At 37.7% G+C, this 26,736-nt stretch overlaps 1 protein-coding gene across 1 annotated transcript in view; it reads left to right on the top strand.

Moving 5' to 3' along the window:
* The window catches only part of ADAMTS20 (ADAM metallopeptidase with thrombospondin type 1 motif 20), a 578,468-nt gene that overhangs the window by 205,965 nt on the left and 345,767 nt on the right, over positions 1 to 26,736 (top strand). Inside the window, 1 exon segment of the mRNA XM_053719202.1 lies at positions 23,354 to 23,495. Within this exon segment, the coding sequence (XP_053575177.1) occupies positions 23,354 to 23,495 (142 nt within the window).

Here is a 26,736-nt window from a genome sequence, read left to right as displayed (position 1 = left end):
GACATCTTCATCCAAGCGGCATCTTCTATCTTCATCCATCCGATGAGGAGCGGCTCCATCTTCAAGACCTCCGGCGCGGAACATCCTTCTTCAATGACGACTAGATGACGAATGAAGGTTCCTTTAAGTGACGTCATCCAAGATAGCATCCCTCGAATTCCAATTGGCTGATAGGATTCTATCAGCCAATCGGAATTAAGGTAGGAAAAATCTGATTGGCTGATTGAATCAGCCAAACAGATTCAGGTTCAATCGGATTGGCTGATCCAGATTGAGCTCGCATTCTATTGGCTGATCGGAACAGCCAATAGAATGCAAGCTCAATCTGATTGGCTGATTGGATCAGCCAATCCGATTGAACTTGAATCTGATTGGCTGATTCAATCAACCAATCAGATTTTTCCTACCTTAATTCCGACAGCCAAAAGAATCCACCTTGATGCAGCGTAGGCAAACCCGAAGCCTTAACAAAAGCACGCAACCGCTCGCACTAAATAACTAAAAAACACAAAACAGCCCACAAGAAATAAAAATAAAAGCACATACCCACCCGCATGAAGTATAACAAAAAAAACTAACGTCCCGCACAAAGTATTAACAAGCACCTAAATCGTCAACCCCCACATCGCAAAACAATAAAGTAATTAACCCTTAATCAGATCCACAGATAACATAATAAAATATTAACCCATTAACCATCAACCATCCACCCACATTGCAATAAACCTAATTAACCTATTAACCCCTAAACCGCCAAACACCAACTTCACAATAACCCTAATTAATATATTAACCCCTAAACCACCAACCCCACCACAACGCAAATAACTAATTTAATTATTAACCCCCCTAATCTAACACCCCCTAAATTACATTTAAAATAAAAAACCTAACATTAAATTACAAAAAAAGACTAACATTATAGAAACAAATAAACAAAATTATAAAAAATAAACAAAATTATACCTAATCCCTATGAGAATAAAAATCATAAAATCATAAAAACACCCCCTAATCTAAACTACCAATAGCCCTTAAAAGGGCCTTTTGTAGGGCATTGCCCTAAGTTAAACAGCTCTTTTACCTCTAAAAAATACTAAGTCCCCCAACAGTAAAAAACCCCCACCCACCTAACCCCCCAAAATAAAAAAACCTAACACTAAAAAAACTAAACTACCCATTGCCCCAAATGGGCATTTTTATGGGCATTGCCCTTTAAAGGGCATGCAGCTCTTTTACTGCCCTTTAAAGGGCATTCAGCTCTTTTTCAAGCCCAAAAAACTCATAATCTGAAAATCCTAATCCCTATGAGAATAAAAAAGACCCCCATCATAAAAACACCCCCTAATCTAAACTACCAATAGCCCTTAAAAGGGCCTTTTGTAGGGCATTGCCCTAAGTTAAACAGCTCTTTTACCTCTAAAAAATACTAAGTCCCCCAACAGTAAAAACCCCCCACCCACCTAATCCCCCCAAAATAAAAAAACCTAACACTAAAAAAACTAAACTACCCATTGCCCCAAATGGGCATTTTCTCCTGTTAAGTGTGGTCAGTCCACGGGTCATCATTACTTCTGGGATATTAACTCCTCCCCAACAGGAAGTGCAAGAGGATTCACCCAGCAGAGCTGCTACATAGCTCCTCCCCTCTACGTCACCTCCAGTCATTCTCTTGCACCCAACGAATAGATAGGATGTGTGAGAGGACTGTGGTGATTATACTTAGTTTTATACCTTCAATCAAAAGTTTGTTATTTTATAATAGCACCGGAGTGTGTTATTCCTTCTCTGGTAGAATTTGAAGAAGAATCTACCTGAGTTTTTTCTATGATTTTAGCCGGAGTAGTTAAGATCATATTGCTGTTTCTCGGCCATCTGAGGAGAGGTAATCTTCAGATCAGGGGACAGCGGGCAGATTAATCTGCAAGAGGTATGTAGCAGCTTATTATTTTCTGACAATGGAATTGATGAGAAAATTCTGCCATACCGATATAATGTAAACTCAGCCTTAAATGCAGTAGCAGCAACTGGTATCAGGCTGTCATGTATGTATATTTTACACTTCAGTATTCTGGGGAATGGCACTTCACTGGAATTATACTGTATGCATAAGACTTTAGCCTAATTTGCAGGGACTAGCAACAGGCTTTTTAATAACACTTAATTTATTTATGTTAAACGTTTTTTGCTGGCATGTAAAATCGTTTAATTTTCTGAGGTACTGGGTGAAAAATGTTTTGGGCACTATTTTTTCCACTTGGCAGTCGTTTTTATTTAATTTATGACAGTTTACTGATCTCTCTCACTGTTGTGTATGAGGGGGAGGGGCCTTTTTTGGCGCTTTTGCTACGCATCAAAAAATTCAGTCAGAAGTTTATTGTCTTCCCTGCATGATCCGGTTCATCTCTACAGAACTCAGGGGTCTTCAAAACTTGTTTTGAGGGAGGTAATCACTCACAGCAGAGCTGTGAGATTGTAGTTGACTGTGATAAAAAACGTTTATTTCTGTATTTTTTTTCTCGCTATCAGGGTTAATTATCCTTTGCTAATGGGAGCAATCCTTTGCTAAAAGTGTGTTTTTTACAAAGATTTGATGCTATAACTTTTCATTTTATCAATTTTCAACTGTCATAACTTTTTCTGTGCTTCTTATAGGCACAGTACGTTTTGCATATTATAGTAAATTACTTGAAAAGTATTTCCAAGTTGCTAGTTTATTTGCTAGTGTGTTAAACATGTCTGATTCAGAGGAAGATATCTGTGCTATATGTGCTAAAGCCAAAGTGGAGCCCAATAGAAATTTATGTACTAACTGCATTGATGCTACTTTAAATAAAAGTCAATCTGTACAAATTGAACATATTTCACCAAACAACGAGGGGAGAGTTATGCCGACTAACTCGCCTCACGTGTCAGTACCTGCATCTCCCGCTCGGGAGGTGCGTGATATTGTAGCGCCGAGTACATCTGGGCGGCCATTACAATTCACATTACAGGATATGGCTACTGTTATGACTGAAGTTTTGGCTAAATTACCAGAAGTAAGAGGTAAGCGTGATCACTCTGGGGTGAGAACAGAGTGCGCTGATAATATTAGGGCCATGTCAGATACTGCGTCACAATTTGCAGAACATGAGGACGGAGAGCTTCATTCTGCGGGTGACGGTTCTGATCCAAACAGACTGGATTCAGATATTTCAAATTTTAAATTTAAGCTGGAAAACCTCCGTGTATTACTAGGGGAGGTGTTAGCGGCTCTGAATGATTGTAACACAGTTGCAATACCAGAGAAATTGTGTAGGTTGGATAAATATTTTGCGGTACCGTCGAGTACTGACGTTTTTCCTATACCTAAGAGACTTACTGAAATTGTTACTAAGGAGTGGGATAGACCCGGTGGGCCGTTCTCACCCCCTCCAATATTCAGAAAGATGTTTCCAATAGACGCCACCACACGGGACTTATGGCAAACGGTCCCTAAGGTGGAGGGAGCAGTTTCTACTTTAGCTAAGCGTACCACTATCCCGGTGGAGGATAGCTGTGCCTTTTCAGATCCAATGGATAAAAAGTTAGAGGGTTACCTTAAGAAAATGTTTGTTCAACAAGGTTTTATATTGCAACCTCTTGCATGCATTGCGCCTGTCACGGCTGCAGCAGCATTTTGGTTTGAGTCTCTGGAAGAGACACTTGAATCAGCTCCATTAGATGAGATTACACACAAGCTTAAAGCCCTTAAGTTAGCTAACTCATTTATTTCGGATGCCGTAGTACATTTAACTAAACTTACGGCTAAGAATTCCGGATTCGCCATTCAGGCGCGCAGAGCACTGTGGCTAAAATCCTGGTCAGCTGATGTTACTTCTAAATCTAAATTGCTTAATATTCCTTTCAAAGGGCAGACCTTATTCGGGCCCGGGTTGAAAGAAATTATCGCTGACATTACAGGGGGTAAAGGCCATGCCCTGCCTCAAGACAAAGCCAAACCTAAGGCTAGACAGTCTAATTTTCGTTCCTTTCGTAATTTCAAAGCAGGAGCAGCATCAACTTCCTCTGCACCAAAACAGGAAGGAGCTGTTGCTCGCTACAGACAAGGCTGGAGACCTAACCAGTCCTGGAACAAGGGCAAGCAGGCCAGGAAACCTGCTGCTGCCCCTAAGACAGCATGAATCGAGGGCCCCCGATCCGGGAACGGATCTAGTGGGGGGCAGACTTTCTCTCTTCGCCCAGGCTTGGGCAAGAGATGTCCAGGATCCCTGGGCGTTAGAGATCATATCTCAGGGATACCTTCTGGACTTCAAATCCTCTCCCCCAAGAGGGAGATTTCATCTGTCAAGGTTGTCAACAAACCAAATAAAGAAAGAGGCGTTTCTACGCTGTGTACAAGATCTTTTATTAATGGGAGTGATCCATCCGGTTCCGCGGTCGGAACAAGGACAAGGGTTTTACTCAAATCTGTTTGTGGTTCCCAAAAAAGAGGGAACTTTCAGGCCAATCTTGGATTTAAAGATCCTAAACAAATTCCTAAGAGTTCCATCGTTCAAAATGGAAACTATTCGGACAATTTTACCCATGATCCAAAAGGGTCAGTACATGACCACAGTGGATTTAAAGGATGCTTACCTTCACATACCGATTCACAAAGATCATTACCGGTATCTAAGGTTTGCCTTTCTAGACAGGCATTACCAGTTTGTAGCTCTTCCATTCGGATTGGCTACGGCTCCAAGAATCTTCACAAAGGTTCTGGGTGCTCTTCTGGCGGTACTAAGACCGCGAGGAATTTCGGTAGCTCCGTACCTAGACGACATTCTGATCAAGCTTCAAGCTTTCAAACTGCCAAGTCTCATACAGAGTTAGTACTGGCATTTCTAAGGTCGCATGGATGGAAGGTGAACGAAAAGAAGAGTTCTCTCTTTCCACTCACAAGAGTTCCCTTCTTGGGGACTCTGATAGATTCTGTAGAAATGAAGATTTACCTGACAGAAGACAGGTTAACAAAGCTTCAAAATGCATGCCGTGTCCTTCATTCCATTCAACACCCGTCAGTAGCTCAATGCATGGAGGTGATCGGCTTAATGGTAGCGGCAATGGACATAGTACCCTTTGCACGCCTACATCTCAGACCGCTGCAATTGTGCATGCTAAGTCAGTGGAATGGGGATTACTCAGACTTGTCCCCTACTCTGAATCTGGATCAAGAGACCAGAAATTCTCTTCTATGGTGGCTTTCTCGGCCACATCTGTCCAGGGGGATGCCATTCAGCAGGCCGGACTGGACAATTGTAACAACAGACGCCAGCCTACTAGGTTGGGGCGCTGTCTGGAATTCTCTGAAGGCTCAGGGACTATGGAATCAGGAGGAGAGTCTCCTACCAATAAACATTCTGGAATTGAGAGCAGTTCTCAATGCCCTTCTGGCTTGGCCCCAGTTAACAACTCGGGGGTTCATCAGGTTTCAGTCGGACAACATCACGACTGTAGCTTACATCAACCATCAGGGAGGGACAAGAAGCTCCCTAGCAATGATGGAAGTATCAAAGATAATTCACTGGGCAGAGTCTCACTCTTGCCACCTGTCAGCAATCCACATCCCGGGAGTGGAGAACTGGGAGGCGGATTTCTTAAGTCGTCAGACTTTTCATCCGGGGGAGTGGGAACTTCATCCGGAGGTCTTTGCCCAAATACTTCGACGTTGGGGCAAACCAGAGATAGATCTCATGGCGTCTCGACAGAATGCCAAGCTTCCTCGTTACGGGTCCAGATCCAGGGATCCGGGAGCGGTTCTGATAGATGCTTTGACAGCACCTTGGACCTTCGGGATGGCTTATGTGTTTCCACCCTTCCCGATGCTTCCTCGATTGATTGCCAGAATCAAACAGGAGAGAGCATCAGTGATTCTAATAGCGCCTGCATGGCCACTCAGGACTTGGTATGCAGATCTAGTGGACATGTCATCCTGTCCACCTTGGTCTCTACCACTGAAACAGGACCTTCTGATCCAGGGTCCCTTCAAACATCAAAATCTAATTTCTCTGAAGCTGACTGCTTGGAAATTGAACGCTTGATTTTATCAAAACGTGGTTTTTCTGAGTCAGTTATTGATACCTTAATACAGGCTAGGAAGCCTGTTACCAGAAAGATTTATCATAAGATATGGCGCAAATACTTATATTGGTGCGAATCCAAGAGTTACTCATGGAGTAAGGTTAGGATTCCGAGGATATTGTCTTTTCTACAAGAAGGTTTAGAAAAGGGTTTATCCGCTAGTTCCTTAAAGGGACAGATTTCAGCTCTGTCCATTCTTTTACACAAACGTCTGTCAGAAGTTCCGGACGTTCAAGCTTTTTGTCAGGCTTTAGCTAGGATCAAGCCTGTGTTTAAAACTGTTGCTCCACCATGGAGTTTGAACTTAGTTCTTAATGTTTTACAGGGTGTTCCGTTTGAACCCCTTCATTCCATTGATATCAAGCTGTTATCTTGGAAAGTTCTATTTTTAATGGCGATTTCCTCGGCTCGAAGAGTCTCTGAGTTATCCGCCTTACATTGTGATTCTCCTTATCTGATTTTTCATTCAGACAAGGTAGTTCTGCGTACTAAACCTGGGTTCCTACCTAAGGTGGTCACTAACAGGAATATCAATCAAGAGATTGTGGTTCCATCTTTGTGTCCTAATCCTTCTTCGAAGAAGGAACGTCTGCTACACAATCTAGATGTAGTCCGTGCCCTGAAATTTTATCTACAGGCAACTAAGGATTTTCGACAAACGTCTTCTCTGTTTGTCGTTTATTCTGGTCAGAGGAGAGGTCAAAAAGCTTCGGCTACCTATCTCTCTTTTTGGCTTCGTAGCATAATTCGGTTAGCCTATGAGACTGCTGGACAGCAGCCTCCTGAAAGAATTACAGCACATTCTACTAGAGCTGTGGCTTCCACTTGGGCCTTTAAGAATGAGGCTTCTTTTGAACAGATTTGCAAGGCTGCAACTTGGTCTTCTCTTCATACTTTTTCCAAATTTTCCAAATTTGACACTTTTGCTTCTTCGGAGGCTGTTTTTGGGAGAAAGGTTCTTCAGGCAGTGGTTCCTTCCATATAAAGAGCCTGCCTGTCCCTCCCGTCATCTGTGTACTTTAGCTTTGGTATTGGTATCCCAGAAGTAATGATGACCCGTGGACTGACCACACTTAACAGGAGAAAACAAAATTTATGCTTACCTGATAAATTCCTTTCTCCTGTAGTGTGGTCAGTCCACGGCCCGCCCTGTTTTTTATGGCAGGTAAAAAATTTTTTGAATTATACTCCAGTCACCACTACACCCTTTGGCTTCTCCTTTCTCGTTGGTCCTTGGTCGAATGACTGGAGGTGACGTAGAGGGGAGGAGCTATGTAGCAGCTCTGCTGGGTGAATCCTCTTGCACTTCCTGTTGGGGAGGAGTTAATATCCCAGAAGTAATGATGACCCGTGGACTGACCACACTACAGGAGAAAGGAATTTATCAGGTGAGCATAAATTTTGTTTTTATGGCCATTGCCCTTTAAAGGGCATGCAGCTCTTTTACTGCCCTTTAAAGGGCATTCAGCTCTTTTTCAAGCCCAAAAAACTCATAATCTGAAAAAAACACCCCAAAATTTAAAATAAAAAAGCCTAAACCTAAGCCCCAAATAGGTACTCACTGTTCCTGAAGTCCGGCGGAGCAGGTCTTCTTCCAGACGGATCCATCATCCAGCGTGGTGCAGAGCTGTGTTCCCGATGCCTGAATCCTCAGCAGCGGTCTTCAACGGCGGCGGTCCATCGCACACTAAAGATTGAATGCAAGGTACCCCTAATATATTGGAGCATCTTGCATTCCTATTGGCTGACATTTTGAAATCAGCCAATAGGATGAGAGCTACTGAAATCTTATTGATTGATTTAAACAGCAAATAGGATTTCAGTAGCTCTAATCCTATTGGTTGAATTAAAAATTTCAGCCAATAACAATGCAATGTACCCCAAATTGATTGCGGCACCTTGCATTCAATCTTCAGTATATAACAGACATTGGATGAAGAGCTGCCGAGGAACGCCACCGAGGAACGCCGCCACGAGGAATGCTGCCGTTGAGGATCCAGGCATCGGGAACACTGCTCCGCACCTCTGCTCCATGCTGCCTTCACTCCAAATGAAGATAGAAGATAATGGATCCGTCTGGTAAAAGACCATCTCCACCAGACTTAAGGAACAGTGACTACCTATTTTGGGTTTAGGTTTAGGCTTTTTTATTTTAATTTTTGGGTGTTTTTTTTTAGATTAGGGTTTTTTTGGGCTTGAAAAATAGCTAATTGCCCTTTTAAGGGCAGTAAAAGAGCTGAATGCCCTTTTAATGGCAATACCCATACAAATGCCCCTTTAGGGGCAATGGGTAGTTTAGTTTTTTTAGTGTTAGTTTTTATTTTTATTTTGGGGGCTTTGGTGGGTGGGGGTTTTTACTGTTAAGGGGGACAGTATTTTCTAGTGGTAAAAGAACTGTTTAACTTAGGGCAATGCCCTACAAAAGGCCATTTTAAGGGGTATTGGTAGTTTAGTATTAGATTGAGTTTTTATTTGGGAGGGGATTTTTTATTTTTATAACGGTATTAGTTTAGGTTTAATTTTTTTAGTTTGAATAGCTTTGTTTATTTTTTTTTCTGTAATTTTACTTTTTTTATTTTTTGTAACTTGGATTTTTTATAACATAGACTGCCCTCCGGGCAGGCTTATCGCCTAGTAAGAAATACAAATAAATTAACAATCAGACCATTTGAAACATTTTGAAAATCTTTTAAATTAATACATATTGTCACCAATCTCTGAATCAAAAATCTTCTTTAATATTTCTGGGAAGCTCAGGCAACTCCACTTCAACACCTTGAGTAGGTCACAAATGTCTGAAAAAGTTAGGGGGAAAGAAAAACGCCTGAAGAAACAGCCTTGTAGTAGAGAGCTGAGAAATGTGATGAGTTTTAATAAATCACACATTTTAAATATAAAGAAACAGTAAACATCTTTATTAATGTTACATCATATTGCACTATGTGCAGAATTATGTAACATTAACCTAGTGGTACCAGTAAAATATAAAGAAAATTAAAGATTTAAGCCCCCCAAAATTTCACTTACTCTACCTTTATCAACGTCCTCATCTGCCCCACTGTTTTTGTCCAAAGTGCTTCACATAAGGCATCTGACAGCTTACCCAGAGCAGAAGCACGCTACATGTAGTTCAACCGTGTGATCGAGCATTGGGCATGCAGAGCAGAAGATGGCAATGAATTTAAGGTAACTAAAATTTTGCGGGCTCCCATGTTTAATTTTCTTTATTTTTTTACAGGTACCGTAGGTTGATATTACATATTTCGGCACATAGTACAGAATTTTGTAACATCAATAACTGCTTACTGTCAATTGTCCTTGGTTCATGGTGAAGGCTCATGATCTGAACAAAATAGGAGCTGATTTTTACTGGTGTTCAGCTTTGGTTGCTGAGATGACCACTCTGCCTTTCTATGCATTAATAAGTTGGTACTAACAAGTGTTGTTATGAAAATTTATTTTACACCTTAAATTTACTGAGTTACACTATGCGGTGCCCCTTTTTGGTTTCTAACTATTTCATTATGTTCTAGCCATTTCTTAAATATTTTATGGTTCCACATTTAACATCAGTGCACCTTTCCAAAGCTCCAAGATTTAGGATTAATTAACTACTCATGTTGTTCACTAAAACTCCTTGTATTTAAACAAGGGGTCAATTGGTATGTTTCTTTTGTAAAGGGTGGTTAAGTGCTTGGACCAATGTTGATTACAAATAAGGAGCCTCCTGTCCCTTATTGTATTGGGCAGTGCAACAGAGTGACTACTGCATATGTCTGTAACCCCATGAGCGTGTAACCCCTTCTTTTGAAAGAGTTTAAAAGGAGACGTTGCTTACCATGTTGTAGGATTTGTATTGACATGCAAAGTTTTCTTTTAGAACCCAAAATCAACCTAACACTCACAAGATAGATAGGCAATAACAATTCCTATCAGCTCCTACCTAGAATGTAGCCAGATTCCTCATTTAAAAGCACACAATTTACATAGGTGATGCATGGTGACTGTAGGAAATGGGCACTCATATCTCCTATAAATGAATTAACTGCAAATAAATGGGGGTTAGGTTCTTTTTATTGGAAAGAAAGGGCTCTCCCTATTTGCAAAATGGACTCTATAAAAGAGCCCTGTCTCCTGATCAAACAGATCCATAGGGCTCCATTTATCATAGGTCTGATGGACATTATAAACTACAGTGAATCATGCACGGCGTACCTCGCTGTGACCAGACAGCATACGCTGTCCACATTTAATTTTGCACAAATATTGTACAAGCAATTGGACAAGCAATGTCCAAAGTATTGCACAAATAATGCCCAGTTTGCTTGTGGCCTATCAGCCCCTAGTAGGAGCTGTTAATCATCTCAATCAGATTGGGACAATTTCAATCTGCCACCTTTTAGGTGGCTAACAGGTTAACCAGCAGGGATCTTAAGACCTCTGCTACTTAACTATCGTTTCAGGTGAATCTTAAAGGCCAGGGCCCCCGAAGCTGCTTTTGTAACTTGATAAATGGGGCCCATATAGTGAAGTTAAGTGGTCATATAAAATCATTTCTATGAAATACAGTAGTTTAACTCTCTTTTGATTTGATTGTAATAAGAGATTTAATTTATCGGTAATAGCCTCATAAGGTAAGCACTTTTAACCTAAGAGAGCATGTTACCAGCGCCGAACTGGGACCAAAAAAAAGGCTGGGCATTGAGGCCCACTCAGACCCTCTCCGCTCACCACTGCTTATTTAACCACACTTTAGGTAGGGTGTCCGACTTTAACTGGTGCATTAGAAACCTAGAAACTGATTTCTTAGTTCAGGCATGCTACATATTAAACAATTGTTACCTAAATGTATTTTTTAATATAACATGTCTGCAGAACATCTTTTCTATAGCGTACATGTCTGAGTGAAGCCATAGCTAAAATTACATTCCACTAAACCAATCATTTCTCTTCACACAAAAAATATTTGCAGAAATAAAAAAGTAAAGCATAGACAATTGTATACTACATGGAATAGAGTTTCCTGGGCCTGGTCAGTGTAAATATTTCCTTGTAAATAATGTGTGAATGTAAATCACTGCTGTGATTACAAAACTCCTAAAGACATAATCCATGAAAATGATCTTAGTGCCAGTGGTGTTAAAGAAATGTTGGCTATGTGGTGGTAGAATATTCTCCTCAAGCAAATGAAGCTGCAGCAACTTTCTATGCAATTAAACTATAGAGGGAAATCAATTATGCTGTATTAAACCTAAATTACACAGTATTGCCTAATTATATCTTCTTTACATTTAAAAACATATGCAAATTTAAATGTAAAGAAGATATAATTAGCCAATACTAAGATTAAGCAGAGTGTACCTCAGAGTGAAATCTGTATTTGAAAGCAATATGTTACCCTAAAAAAACGGAAAGGGGATTACTTTAACTTCTTCTCGCAGTCCAGGTCCTGAGGTTGGCAACCTTTAGCCTTCAGCCCTTAGCCCTTCATACATAGCTGATCCAGGTGAAAAGGTGGTGCTTCTGCACCACGTGACATACATGCAATGTCCCGCCCGGCCGCTGGCTGCAGCTTACTGAGGGCAAGTCACATGTTTGTATACAAATATGCTGGTGGGGTAAGCCATACTCAGAACTCCAGTCCCACTCCCACTTGAGTGCACGTATATATGTATTATTGTACAGCCACACAGGCACTGCACCGCACATTGTATGCTTCAGCTTGACCCACACATGATGTGCGGTGTAGTACCGGTGCGACTGTGCAATAATATGTTACTGAGTGTCACTGTCAAAGCAACATTTGCAAATTTTTGAAGAAAGTTCACTCCAGCCTTGGCAATTTTTCATAAAAGAAAGACCTTTATTATAACATGGTCCACACAAAAGCAACAACATTTTTGACCTATAGTCATGTCTAAGGACCTAGCATAGGTCTGAAACATTGTTGCTTTTGTGTGGACGATGGGATAATAAAAGTCTTTCTTTTATGAAAAATTGCCAAGGCTGGAGTGACCTCTCTTCAAAGATTTGCTGATACAGAGGGGTGGCTGACCCTCAGCTCCTGTGCCTGAGAATAAAATATAGGGGTGCCCTTGGTCAGAGCAAACAAATTATTTTTATAAATGGAATATATCTAACAAAATAGACAGTGATATAACCTTAAGCCTGATGAAACAGTCACTGGATGACAGAGAAACGCAATGCTTGTTTTTATCTGTTTTAAAATAAAGTAAGTTTTGCACTTTCATACTTGCTGCAATACCATTTATTCCAATTTACACCCTGATTTTTGATGTACCACCTTTTGGATATTGTATCCTGATCCATGGGAGTTTGAGCCACACAGGAGGCCAGTCTGCTGGGTGACTGTTTGATTCCAGCCTGCTCAATTTGCACCAAGAGGGGTGCTTTACTAAATGTGAGTGGAAACATTCTACACACCGTTTCTCACGTATCCATACAGTACTAGGCCATGTGGCGCTTCTGTTTCTTTATACTTTTCCTGTGCCTGATTGTTTTGGTTGCTGTTCCCCACCTCCTTTGTTTTGCTGAAAGTAACATTTGCGTCAGTACTTGTGGTAATGGTGGGTGTGGCTAAGGGAACTGGTGGCCCAACAGTGGCACCAATCAGTTTGAGCAAACTAAGAGCCACAGTGAAGCACTCTGTGCACATCAGCTGCACCGATTAGTTTGAGCCACTGTAAAGCACTCTGTCTGGTTATAATGGATGGGACTAAGGTAACCTGTGGCCCACCGGGCATTTGCCCGGCATGCCCTATGGTCAGTCCGGGCCTGCATGTTACTACTAAATAAAAAGCAGGGTTTTCCCTTTTCAAATAAGGGTTTAACTTGCCCCTCTAGGTCAAGCTGGGGAAGATCAAGACTCTGTTAGAGCGCCCATCCCCTCTTGGCTGCTGCAGATGATGACAGTTCTTATGATGATGACCTGCATCTTAGAAGGGAATGAACACAATTATTTGATTAAATGTAGTCCACTATTTCAAATGAGGATTCCCGTGTACCTGTAAGAGTTGCACTCTGCACTACTTTGTAAGCATAGTCCGTTTTATAAAGTCTGCAAATGTGGAAAAAAATGGGTTCTGTAAGTTTTAGCATAAAAGTGTAAAATAAAAAGCTGCTGTGTTTTCATATTTACCATAAAACAGATAATTAAAGTAAAACAGATTGGTAGGGTAGTGTTTAGAATGGTTTGGTTTTAAATTGTAAATATAGCAGTTGATTGACACTTGAAAAAAATGTAATATTGTGATTTCTGATGTGCTACTAACAATGGGCAAGATAACAAGTCGTGCGGTATGTCTTTTCCGTGCGCAATATAGTCTTTTCACAAGCAATTTTCATTGTGCAGATAATACAAGTCTTGAAAAAAAATCACGATTGCGCGCCTTTTTACGCAACAATCCTTTTCGCACTGAAAGATCTGTAGTTAACAGTTTTCCGCAACAACAAAAAGTTTCACGAAACACTTCAAAACTACATTACAAAGTATAGTTACACTCATATTAACACTGTCTAACAAAAATTATTTTAAAAATGTATTGCACACAAAAGTTATAAGGGCTCAAAGATAGGAGATCTCTGGTCTTAGAAAAAAAAAGCCAACAAAGGATAGAGATGTGTGCCGCTGAAAATTTCGTTTTGTTTAATTTTAAATTAGTTATTAATTCATTGTGTTTCGGCAAATTAGTTTAGTTAAGTCTAAAAAACAAATTTGTTTTGGCAATTAGTTATGTTACGTTAAATCGGTTTTGGATCCCTTCGTTTTTTCTTATCCATTAATTTTTTCGGATCCATTCTTATTTCATATGCATTATTATATTCTGAACTAAGTTATAAAATAATGCATATGAATAAAGAATGGATCAGAAAAAACAAAAGGATCCGAAAAAACAATTTAATTTAATCCTCCTGGACCTCCGCCTCCACAAGGATGAAGAAAATGACGGTTCCTCAATGGATAAAGATGGAGCTGCCTGGATGAAGATGGACCTCTGTCAGGACCTCCGCCTCCGCACATCGACCACCCCACCTCTGTAGGGATAAAGAAGAGGCTGGTCCCTCGATGGATGAAGATGGAGCCGCCTGGATGAAGATGGAGCCGCTGGGATTAAGATCGTTCAAGCCGGACTTCAGCAACTGTGAGTACCTAAAGAGGGGTTAGTGTTAGGTTTTTTTTAAGGTTTTTTTGGGGTGTTTTTTATAGAATAGGGCTAATGGTTAATCTTAGAAGAGCTGAATGCACTTTTAAGGGCAGTTAAAGAACTGAATGCCCTTTTAAGGGCAGTAAAAGAGCTGAATGCCCTTTTAAGGACAATGCCCATACAAATCCCTTTTCAGGGCAATGGGTAGATGAAGTTTTTTTAGTTAGGTTTTTTTATCTTGTGGGTTTGGGGTGGGTGGCGATTTGTAATGTTAGGGGGTGTTTGTTTTTATTTTGTAGCAAAAAGAGCTGTTAACTTTAGGGCAATGCCCTACAAAAGGCCATTTAAGGGCTATTGGTAGTTTATTATAGATTAGGGTTCTATTATTTTGGGGTGTTTTTTAAAAAAAAATAAGAATAATTTTTAGTATTTTGAATAATTCATTTTGTTATATTGTGTTTTTTTTTAGAATAGCCATTTTTTTTTTTGAATGGGCAGTAAAAGAGCTGAATGCCCTTTTAAGGGCAATGCCCATACAAATGCCCTTTTCAGGGCAATGGGTAGATTAGGTTTAACAACTTTATTTTTATTTTGTGGGGTTGGGGGGTGGGGGTTTGTATACTGTTAGGGCGTGTTTGATTTTTTTTTAGCAAAAAAACTGTTAACTTTAGGGCAATGCCCTACAAAAGGCCCTTTTAATGGCCCTTGGTAGTTTATTATAGATGTTTTTATATTGGGGTGGTTTATTTATTTTTTAAACAGGGTATTAGAATGGGAATTATTTTTTGGATAATTTCGTTTGTTATTTTTTGTAATGGTAGATTTTTTTTATTTTTTGTAATTTTAGTGTTTTTTATTTTTTGTAATGGTAGATTTTTTTATTTTTGTAATGTTGTTTATTTTTGGAATGTTAGGTTTTAGTGTAAGACAGCTTAGGTTTTATTTTTATTTCACAGGTAAGTTTCTATTTATTTTAACTAGGTAGTTAGTAAATAGTAAATCACTATTTACTAACTAGTCTACCTAGTTAAAAAAAATACAAACTTACCTGTGAAATACAAGTAAAACCTAAGATAGCTACAATATAACTATTAGTTATATTGTAGCTAGCTTAGGTTTGTTTTATTTCACAAGTAAGTTTGTATTTAGTTAAATAGGTATTATTTAGTTAATAATTGTAACTTTAATTTATCTCTATTTTAATTATGTTAAAGTTAGGGGTTGTTAGGTTTAGGGTTACAGTTAGGGGCTAATTTAAATTTAAGATTTAGTATAATTTAGGTTGTTGTGATGTGGGGGCCGGCGGTTTAGGAGTTAATAGGTTTAGTTCGTATCGGCGATGTTTGGGAACAGCGGTTTAGGGGTTAATATGTTTAGTTCATGTCTGGGATGTTTCAGAACGGCGGTTTAGGGGTCAATAGGTTTAGTTAGTGTCGGCGATGTCGGGGAACGGTGATTTAGGGGTTAATAGCTTTATTTAATTATTTAGACTTAGAGTTAGTGTCGGAGATGTGCGGTTTACATTAGGAACAAAGAAAAATTCTGAATATGAATAATGGATCCGAAAATTCGGAAACTAATTTATTAATTTTTGGAATTTTTCAGGATGTGCTGATTCAGGAAATTCGGATGCATCAGAATCTCCGAATTTGGCAAAATTCGTCCGAAAAACGAATTCCACCGAAACGAAACAAACATGTTTAGATTTTACATTGACATACATACACATACATAGAAAAAAAATGTTTTTTTATGTATAGAGATATGTTTAACTATGGAGATAATGAACATATTTCACATTACAATCTTATGCACATTAAACAATATCTCAGAGGGATTTTAAAAGAGATATTCGCATATAGATCTTGAGATATCTAGACATATATATACAGTATATATTCATATACATATCTCACTATAAATAGATAAATTAGTCCAAAAATCATCACATTTATAGTGAAATATTTATTTACAAATAAATCAAACATATTACGTTAACAAAATGTTCTTGCAATATGAAATATTCGCCTTTTCATATACACTTTTCGAGAAGAAGAATATGTCATGGGCTTTGCGCAACAGATTAGGGTGTTATTTTTTTTTTTTCTATTTGTCATCTCCAATGAGTTCTATGGGGGAATACGTGAATGCGCATGTGATATGGCTTTTTGGGCTACTCGTGTTAACGCGCGTGCCAAGTTATTTTGCAGCTTGTAATACCTGCGCAACCCCAAATGTGCAAAAAAAAAACTAAAAACAGATTTGCAACGCGACTTGTAATCTCACCCCAAAGTGTTTATGCTATTTTTTACCTTTATATAACTATAATGCTTGATTACTGCCATGTGGTTAGAGAAAACTGATGGAGAGCAGCTAGCTTTCACAGCCACTCTCTATAGACACCTTGTGGTAGAACGTGGGACTGCATCCTTAAAGCGTTTATTCAAAGAAATGGTAAATTGTTCTGTCTGACAGCCTCTCATGGTGATCTAGTTTTTGACAAGTCTTAATCTAATTAATTGTAATTGATTATTTTAGATCATGTTTTTTCTGTGTTTTATTTTTTTCTGGATTCGATTAAATATATATTAATGCAGTGATTATTTGAACACAATTGTTTAGCAATGTGTTTAAGTTAAAGATGTTAGAGATGTTGAATAGTGAGTGAATGAACATGATTATGGGATACTTTTCATGATTAATAGGTATGTTTTCATTTTAGAATGTATTTTTTTTAAAGCTTACTTCCAGATTAAATTATACAAGTTAGGTGTTCTTTGATGTTATAATTATTCGACCCAGGTTATGGCAATTTTCAGATATGGAATTTCAGTTTTCAGTGTGTCCTTCTGTTTAATTTCCTGGGAGGACATCTGAGTCACCCATTGCATTCTTAGGATGTATTGGTTTCCTAGGGGACCATAGGTCTGCTATCATTTCTCTGTATCTCCAATTGTTGGCAAAACTACTTTCTCATTGCTTATGGTACAGGACAGCCCTGTTCCTGACCAAATATCTCAACCTTTGTGTCACTTAGAGTTTTAGCTAATGTTTCAAGAGATATGTCACATAGTCCTATAAGATGCAGATTATTTCCATAAAGTGGTCACTGGTGATCTAAGATGAATTACCGTTATCACTAGGCAACATGCATGGTCTTGATGAGGAATTTGTAAGTGCCATTAACTCCCCTTAAAACACACCGAGGTATATGAGGCCTTATTTTGGATAGAGTGCAGTCCCTATCAAACATTTCCTTTAGAAGACATCTAACTTATATACAGTACTGTGGAAAAGATTTAGGCCACCATTAGATTTGTTGCTTTAGCAATAGTATAATGATCATATATAACTATTTCTCAGTCTCTTTATTAGAATACAACCAGAGAATACAGGATATTTGTATGCAGTATTAAAAAACTGACCCCCCCCCCCAGAAAAAAACTGCTTCTATAGGCTAAAGTGGCAAGTATTTTGTGTGACCTCCCCTTACACTTGTGCAATAGCAGGATCCTGGATCTCGTAAACCTAAATGGATTGGAACCCTAATTAATGTCATTGCTAATACCTGTATTTTGTCCATCTATTTCATGTCAAAATGACTGCTGTGTATATTACTCCAGGTTTGTGCAAGACATGCTTGAGAATTGCTAGTAAGACCAACTTTCTATCACATCATTCTTTTCAAAATGTCAAATATCACAGAATTTGACAGATATAAAATCATACTTTTGCATCAGCAAGGCCACTCTCAAAGGGATATCAGCAAACAAACTGGATACTATTGATGTGGTATTCAGGAATCAAGAGAGGCCAAGGACAAAAAAAGGACTGTAAGGCCAGGAAAACTTTCAAAATATTATGAAAAGTTTCTCAGAGTTTCTTTTTTGAGAGACCGGAAGAAGTCCAGCAAAGACCCTTCTACAGGCTGAAGAAGCTTGATCAGAAATGGTCTTTGTAAAAGGGTAGCAGCCAAGAAAACACTTTTTCAGAAGGGGAACAGGGTGAAAAGGCTAAGATATGCTAAAGTTTACAAATGATGGAATGAAGATCAGTGGAAAAGAGTATTATGGAGTGACGTATCCAAGTTTGAACTTTTTGGGTACAATCGTCGACAATATGTGAAAAGAAGAGTTGGAAAGAGGTGGAAGAATGAGTGCTTGCGGCCTTCAGTGAAATATGGTGGAGGATCTGTCCTGGTTTGGGACTGCATTTCTGCCAGTGGTCAAAATTGATGGGATCATCAATGCTGAAAAGTACAGACTGATTTTAATTCATCATGCCATTCCTTCTGGAAAGCGCCTGATTTGGAATGGTTTTATTTTTCAGTATAATGATCCCAAGCATACTGCTAATGCAGCTGGTCTCTAACTCTTTGCTCTGTCAATCAGCCACTTCAGAACTCAAATCTGTTTGCTTTCATACTATACCTTGAACCTGGTTCCCACATTGTTAAATTAAACTTTTTTCACCTGACGAGTCAGCAATGAGTCCTAGCTTCAATCTGATTGAAAATCTTTTGAAAAAGCTGAAATCTGGCACTAAGAAAAGAAATTGTGGAAACATTGGAGAACAGGTTCAAATTACAATTGATGAGGGGGAGAAAATATCATTAGTCAGATACAAGAAGATTATAGGCAGCTACAAGATACATTTGGAGACACTGACATTGTGCAATCAAATATAAGATAAAAGTGCTTGTAAAGTTGTCCATGACATATTTTACGCTTATTCTGTTAAATCCAAACAAACAGGAGTAGAACAGCACTAAAGGAGTGGAGTACCCGTGAAGATAGGTGAACTGCCCTTTCACCAAGTAGTAATCCAAAACAAAGAGGATATCCACAGCTCTCCAATGATAAAAATGATCTTTATTAGGACATATAAGGTAGCGACGTTTCAAGGTTAACACCTCTTAAGCAGGCATCAGAGGCTGTGGACATCCTCTTTATTCTGTTAAATCACTACATGTTTGTTGAAAAGGCATTTTTATTTAAATACTTTTGGAAATCCCATTAATGTATTCTGATAATACAAATAAATTACTGAAATACAGATAAAACAAATATATCAGACATATAGAGTAATAATTTAGTCAGTAATCATACATCCAAAAACATTTATAGGGACAATATACTACAAAAGGGCTGAGCCAAGACATTGTGTTGCCTGAGTTCAAGAATGAAGTGATGCCTCCCAAAAGAATGGGAAAGACAGAAAGAGGGTAACATTAAAGAGATAATCAAGTCAACATTAAACTTTCATGAGTCAGATAGGGTGTGCTATTTTAAACAACTTTCCAAGTTATTTTTATCATCAAATTTGCTTTTTTCTCTTGGTTATCTTTGTTGAAAGCTAAAACGAGGTAGGCTCATAAACGGATTTCTAAGCCCTTGAAACCATCTCTTATCTCAGTGCATTTTGACAGTTTTTCATAGTTAGACAGTGCTAGTTTGTGTGTCATATAGATAAACATCATGCTCCCTCCTGTAGAGTTATTTATGAGTCAGCACTGATTGGCTAAATTGCAAGTCTGTCAAAAGAACTGAGATAAGGGGGCAGTCTGCAGAGGCTTAGATACAAGGTAATCACAGAGGTAAATAGTGTATAAAAGGGACATTGTACATTAGATTTTTCTTTGCATAAATGTTTTGTAGATTATTTACTGCATATAGCCCATCTGGGAGTGTTTTTTGTAACAGTGTATAGTTTTTCTTATTTTTTAATAACATTGTCGTGATTTTCAGACTCATAATCAAATCCAAAAATATCAGATGTAGACCCAAGTCTACAGACTCCTGCTGCTATTGTTTGTGTAAGGGGGGGGGGTCTGCTCTTCCTGCTTTCTCAGCCCCTTTCAATTGGTGTCCCAGCCTAACCTCATCAACAGTGCTAAACTGGGAGCTTTTAACTAAGTTTTTAAAAGGATTTATACTGGATTTTTAGATCAGTTATCTGTGCATATTATTCTTTATAGTAATGTTTATTACATGCAGTTATATGAAAATTGGTATACACTGTCCCTTTAATATAACACTGTTGGTTATGCAAAACTAGGGAATGGGTAATAAAGGAATTATCTATATTTTAAAACAATAAAAATGTTCAAGCACTCTGTCTCTTTAAATTAGATAAAATAAGTCAAGATAACATTACATAAGGTGATTGCACAATATTAGATAGTGGTCTCCTAACAATGGCCCTTATTTAAGAAAGTCTGGCGGACTTTTGTCAACAATTTTACTTTGTTCTCTTGGTATTCTTAGTTGAAAGCTAAACCTAGGAGGTTCATATGCTAATTTCTTAGACCTTGAAGGCCGCCTCTAATTTGACAGTTTTTCACCACTAGAGAGCATTAGTTCATGTGTTTCATATAGATAACATTGAGCTCACGCACGTGAAGTTACCTAGGAGTGAGCACTAATTGGCTAAAATGCAAGTCTGTCAAAAGAACTGAAATAAGGGGGCAGCTTGCAGATGCTTAGATATAAGGTAATTACAGAGGTAAAACATGTATTATTCTAACTGTGTTGGTTATGCAAAATGGATAATAAGGGATGATGTATCTTTTTAAACAATAAAAATTCTGGTGTTGACTGTCCCTTTAATTTAAAATAAGAAAGAGACTTTGTAATATTATCTGGGTGTTTTTAACCATACTTTAACTAATTGTTAGAGCAAGCACTGCCTTTTAATGGTTGTATGATTCAATGAGAGGATTTTGCATTTTTGCAGCATGAGATACTGAAATATCTAATAAAAGTTCTGGGAGGAAATGTGCATTTTTAATTAAGCTGTCATACTGTGTCAATCTACTGCAAATTATCTTGCTGATTCTTTTGCTTTTCTTATCTGAGTTAATACTAAAAGAGAGGGTCTCATATCTTTATCTCATTTAGAGGTTGATCACAGTCTATCATATTTTAAATTATCTGAATGTAACCAGCTGCAGATGAGCCCTTTTTAATTATGCCAGGGTCACAATTAGACATTTTTATTGTATTTTTGAGGCACTTTTCTACATTATCGGTTTTGAGAAAAATGTGTCTGTCATGTTTGTTCTGATTATGATCCAAATTCTCAAAAATTATCTGCACATTTTTTTTATTTTTCACTCATCAATTTCTACTTCTAAAAGGATTTGATAAACCACCAGACAACACTTGTACGCCAAAATAGTTTTTGTATACAGTACTGCAAATGCACAAAACTCCCTGATGTTTCCTTTGACATATTGGATAACATTAGGAAACAATGACACCAAACACATACAAACACCTGCTGCATTAAATAATGCCAAAAAAGTAATAATAAACACTTTTATGCTAATAAGAATCAGCAAAATAAAAACAAATGAATCTGTCTACTATACTGCTTCTAATGTTCCTGTTCAAATCCCTTAGAGAGACATACACACTAATCTATATGGTTTCAAGGCGCAACAGGTCAATTACGCACGTCACCAATTCACATCACTATACACTATTAAAAGGGACTTCAAATTCTGGCTAATCTCCCAATTTTTCTATTTTGTTTTTCTCTAATTTTGTCCATTTTATTTTATTATTAAGATATTAGATATCACAAGATTAGGAAAAAAGGAGAAAAGAAGGTGCTCCAATGGCGTTGTAACTCAGGGTGTAACCCCTCAGGTGTTAAATCCCCCCTCTGTGTACAGGATACTCACAAGATGTAGACACATCACAAAGTGCAAAATAGTGCGGTCTGGGTCCTCAAGAGCTCCCCAGCTAGCTCACTATTGGTCATACTGATCAGCTAAATAAATTAAATACCACAGTAACCAATAATCACCATACAGGATAGTAAAAGCTGAAAAAGACTTCCCAAGCTAAAACTTGGAAGTCAATTTATTAAAATATTAAAATAAAAAAAATAAAAATAAAAATAGCTTGACACATTTCGCAAGGACACCTTGCTTCCTCAGGCAGCAAAAAAGTGACCAGATACAAAGATATATATATATATATATATATATATATATATATATATATATATATATATATATATATATATATATATATATATATATATATATACACATCTCACAACATAGTACAAAATTAGCCACACCTGTATCCTATAAACTAACCACATTGAATAAGCTTAAAGGGACAGTCTACACCAAATTTTTTCTTATTTAAAAAGATAGATAATCCCTTTAGTACCCTTTCCCTGTTTTTGTATAACCAACGCAGTTATATTAATATACTTTTTACCTCTGTGATTACCTTGTATCTAAGCCTTTGCAGACAGCCTCCTTATCTAAGTGCCTTTGACAGACATGCAGTGTAGTCAATCAGTGAAGACTCCTAAATAACTTCACGGGAGTGAGCACAATGTTATCTTTATGACACATGTGAACTAGCACAGTCTAACTGTGAAAAACTTTCAAAATGCTCTGAGCTAGGAGGCGGTTTTCAACTGTTTAGAAATCAGTTTGAGCCTAGCTAGGTTTAGCTTTTCAAAAATACCACCAAGGGAAAAAAAGCAAATTTGATGATAAAAGTAAATTGGAAAGTTGTTTAAAATTGCATGCCCTATCTGAATCATGAAAGTTTAGTTTTGACTTTACTGTCCCTTTAACTAATTTCACATGCATAGTCATTACAAATACAGGGTACATTTCTGTTAACATACATTGAAGTTAAGGCATTCCTCTTCTTAATGTTCGTTAACGATTTGGTACATGATGTCATTTTCGCGCCATAATTTAATTTTAAATATACGCCAATAAAAAAGACACTCAGTATTCCCAAGCATTGATACTCCTCTGTATTGCCCACTGCTATAGCGTGGTATGTAAGCTTCAAACTGGAAGCGTGGACATTGTAATTACGAGTGCGGTCACGTGATTCTGTCACATTAACTCAGAATCACGTGACCTCAAGTTTAATTTGTGACGATTTCTTGTTTTAGGGGTATTATTGGCAGAAGCATTTTGTTGGATGAGCACAGTTTGGTATAGCTAATCAGTTTCCTACCTTTTTTCTTTTTTTGCAGCTCAATTATATGTTCATTGTGCTACATAGTTATGAAATTATTTTTCTTTTGTCTTGTTACAGTACTGGTTATGGGGAATGCCTCCTAGATAAGCCCAATGGAAGAATCTATGATCTTCCACATCTACTCGCAGGTGTAATATACAATGCAAATAAACAATGTGAATTAATGTTTGGCGCTGGGTCACAAGTATGTCCTTATTTGGTAAGTTGTTTTAATTTTATAATAATTTAAGTAATTGTAATTTCTAAATCAACCTGAAGGTAAAGTGAATCAGAAGTAAAAGTGTTGGAGATAGATATTTTGTTATTTAAATGTAGGGTTACAGTCGGAACTTGGTAAAAAGCAAATGTTTTGCCGATAATTAAATTGACGATAATATCTCAGTTTATCAAATGCAAGATAATAAATATCCCTGATGTCTTAAGAATTCCTGTGTAATATTAGAAAAAAAATCTAAACACAAAAGAAAAAAAAGCCATTTTAAGTTTATGGGGAGAAAACGTTAACCTGGTCCTGAAGTTAGTGTACATCGGTTTTTGCTTGCACACAAACTTTTTACTTTTAACTTGTAATACGCACTGTAACCCGCTCCACTTGTAATCTGACCCTAATTACTTAGGAAAACAATAAATATATACAGTGGGTATTGAAAGGAATCACCCCCTTGAAAATAATCACATTTTGTTGCTTTGCAGCCTGAAATAAAGACAGACACAGTTTTTGTTTATCCAGTTGTAATTACTCAGTGCAACTTATAACATCCAAGTGAAATATATAACACCAACATGTCAGGCAAAAATAAAGACAATTCAAAAACAGAATCACTGAGTTGGAAAAAGGATCACCCCCTCCTAAAATTGCTCGTAATCTTAATCAGGTGTAGCTAATCACCTTCTCAACGGCACACACAAAGCCATTTGACCTTCATCTGTTATCAGCTATGGGCATATTGATTAGCTCAGCATGAAAAGAGCTTTCCTGGAGCATCTCAGTCCCTGGGAGTGCAACTGACGCAAACAATCAACTATGGGTGGCAAGGCACTGTCAAAAGATCGCCGGGATAATGTTGTGGACAGGCACAAGTCAGGAGATGGATAAAAAAATAATATCAAAGGCTTTATCAATGCCTAGAAGCACAATGACGTCTATTATTAAGAAGTGAAAGGTATTTGGTACAACACTGACCCTCTCTGGATCAGGACGTTGCTCCAAACTGGATAAAAGAGCCAGGAGGAAACTGGTCAGAGAGGCTACCAAGAGGCCCACAGTAACTCTGAAGCAGTTGCAGGAATTTATGACAAAGAGTGGTCATTGTGTGCATATGACAACAATATCACAAATTATCCACAGATGTGGCTTGTATGGGAGGGTTGCAAGAAAAAATCTACTCCTCAAAAAAGGCCACATGCAGTCACAACTGAGCTTAGCCATAACACACCTAGGAGATTTTGAGGCCACATGGAAAAGGTGTTATGGTCAGATGAGACTAATTATTTGGCCTCAACACCAAACGATATGTCTGGAGGAAATCCAATACAGCTCACCATGATGGTGACACCATCCAAATAACACCATACCTACAGTAAAGCATGGAGGTGGTAATATCCTGTTATGGAGGTGTTTCTCTGCAGCAGGCACTGGAGCACTTGTCAGGATAGAAGGAATAATGGATGGGGCAAAATACCATCAAATTCTTGAGGAAAATCTGCTGCCCTCTGCCAGGAATTTGTCAATGGAAAGAAGGTTTGCCTTCCAACATGACATTGACCCAAAGCACACAGCAAAAATGACCACACTGTAGTTGAAGGAAATAAAGTTGAATGTCCTTTCATGGCCTAGTCAGAGCCCAGACTTAAACCCCATTGAATATCTGTGGCATTACTTGCAGACTGCAGTCCACAAATGGTCACCATGAAATGTAACGGAATTGGAGCAGTTCTGCAAAGAAGAGTGGGCAAATATTGCACAGTCTAGATGTGCAAAGTTAGTAGAGGCATAGCCCAACAGACTAAACGCTGTAATTAAAGCAAAAGGTGGTTCAACAAAATACTGACACAAGGGGGTGATCCTTTTTTTAACTCAGTGATTCTGTTTCTGAATTGTCTTTATTTTTGCCTGACATCTTGGTGTTATATCTTTCACTTGGATGTTATAAATTGCACTGAGTAATTACAACTGGATAAACAAAAACTGTGTCTGTCTTTATTTCAGGCTGCAAAGCAACAAAATGTGATTATTTTGAAGGGGGGGTGACTTTTTTCATTACCCACTGTATATATTTATTTTTTCCCTATACTCTAAGTAAGTAGTCAGATTAAAAGTGGTGCTCCATTTTTTTTTTTTTTCATTTCACTGCAAGTACGTTTTTTACACAGGTGGGTTACAGTGCGTTTTTCAAGTTTAAATTAAAAAGTTTGTGTGCGAGCGAAAATCGATGTACACTAACTTTAGGACCGGGTTAACGTTTTCTCCCCATAAACTTCTATATTCACTCCCCCACCCCTCCCCCCAAAAAATGATAAAGTATCAGCTCGTTTGTTACTAAAGGATTCTTCCATTATTATAGGAGAGTTTTTTAAGAATTTCAAAACTTGTTTTTGCACACTCTCCAGACACTGTTTGATAAAATATTGCTAAAATATTCCCGCTTGATCAAAAATTTCAAAGTTAATTTTTTTTATATATGTCCTGATGATACTGCTCTAATATCATAAACTTAAACAATTGGCTATTCTTTCAGAGTCTGGAATTTGTTAAACATTTAATTTCTAGCCATAATTTTCTTTTTATTAATCACTAACTCATTTTGTAGATTTCTATATGTTTCTTTTTGCTGTTTCTATTTTTTCTTTCTCCCCCAAATCTATGAGCTCTTTCTATCTGTAGGTCTAAACGAATGCCTAATTGATTTGGTAGCTAATGGATTAAACAAAAGTGTGTTAAAGCTTTTTTAAGAGATCAGACTTTAGCTATATCAAAAAAATACACACTAAACTCCCAACGTGAGGTTAAAATAATTAAAGAGAACAGGAATATGCACTACAAACTAGAGCTGTCTGACAATAAAATTGATTTATAAAAAAGATTGCTTAAAATAAACATTTATTTACAAACACATATAAGATCACAATGGATGCTGGCATCTAAAAACATACATTAAAAGTGTGGTGAATGTAATAAAATATATGGTACTCTCTAGTACATAACAAGTACGTTAGTATTATAAACAATTTATTTTATTTATTTATCAAATATTTTACCAGGAAGGAAACATTGAGATTTTTCTCGTTTTCAAGTATGTCCTGGGTCCACAAAACATTGTATTGATACAATAGGGTACAATACAATACAAAAACAATAATAATACACAATATATGCAAACATTTAACATAGAACAGGTAGGAAATATATAATCAACCATGACAGGTGCATTCTGTTTTGA

This window comes from Bombina bombina, chromosome 6 (assembly GCF_027579735.1).
Source record: "Bombina bombina isolate aBomBom1 chromosome 6, aBomBom1.pri, whole genome shotgun sequence".
Taxonomy (NCBI): Eukaryota; Metazoa; Chordata; class Amphibia; order Anura; family Bombinatoridae; genus Bombina; species Bombina bombina.
This window is presented reverse-complemented; position numbering and strand designations above follow the sequence as displayed.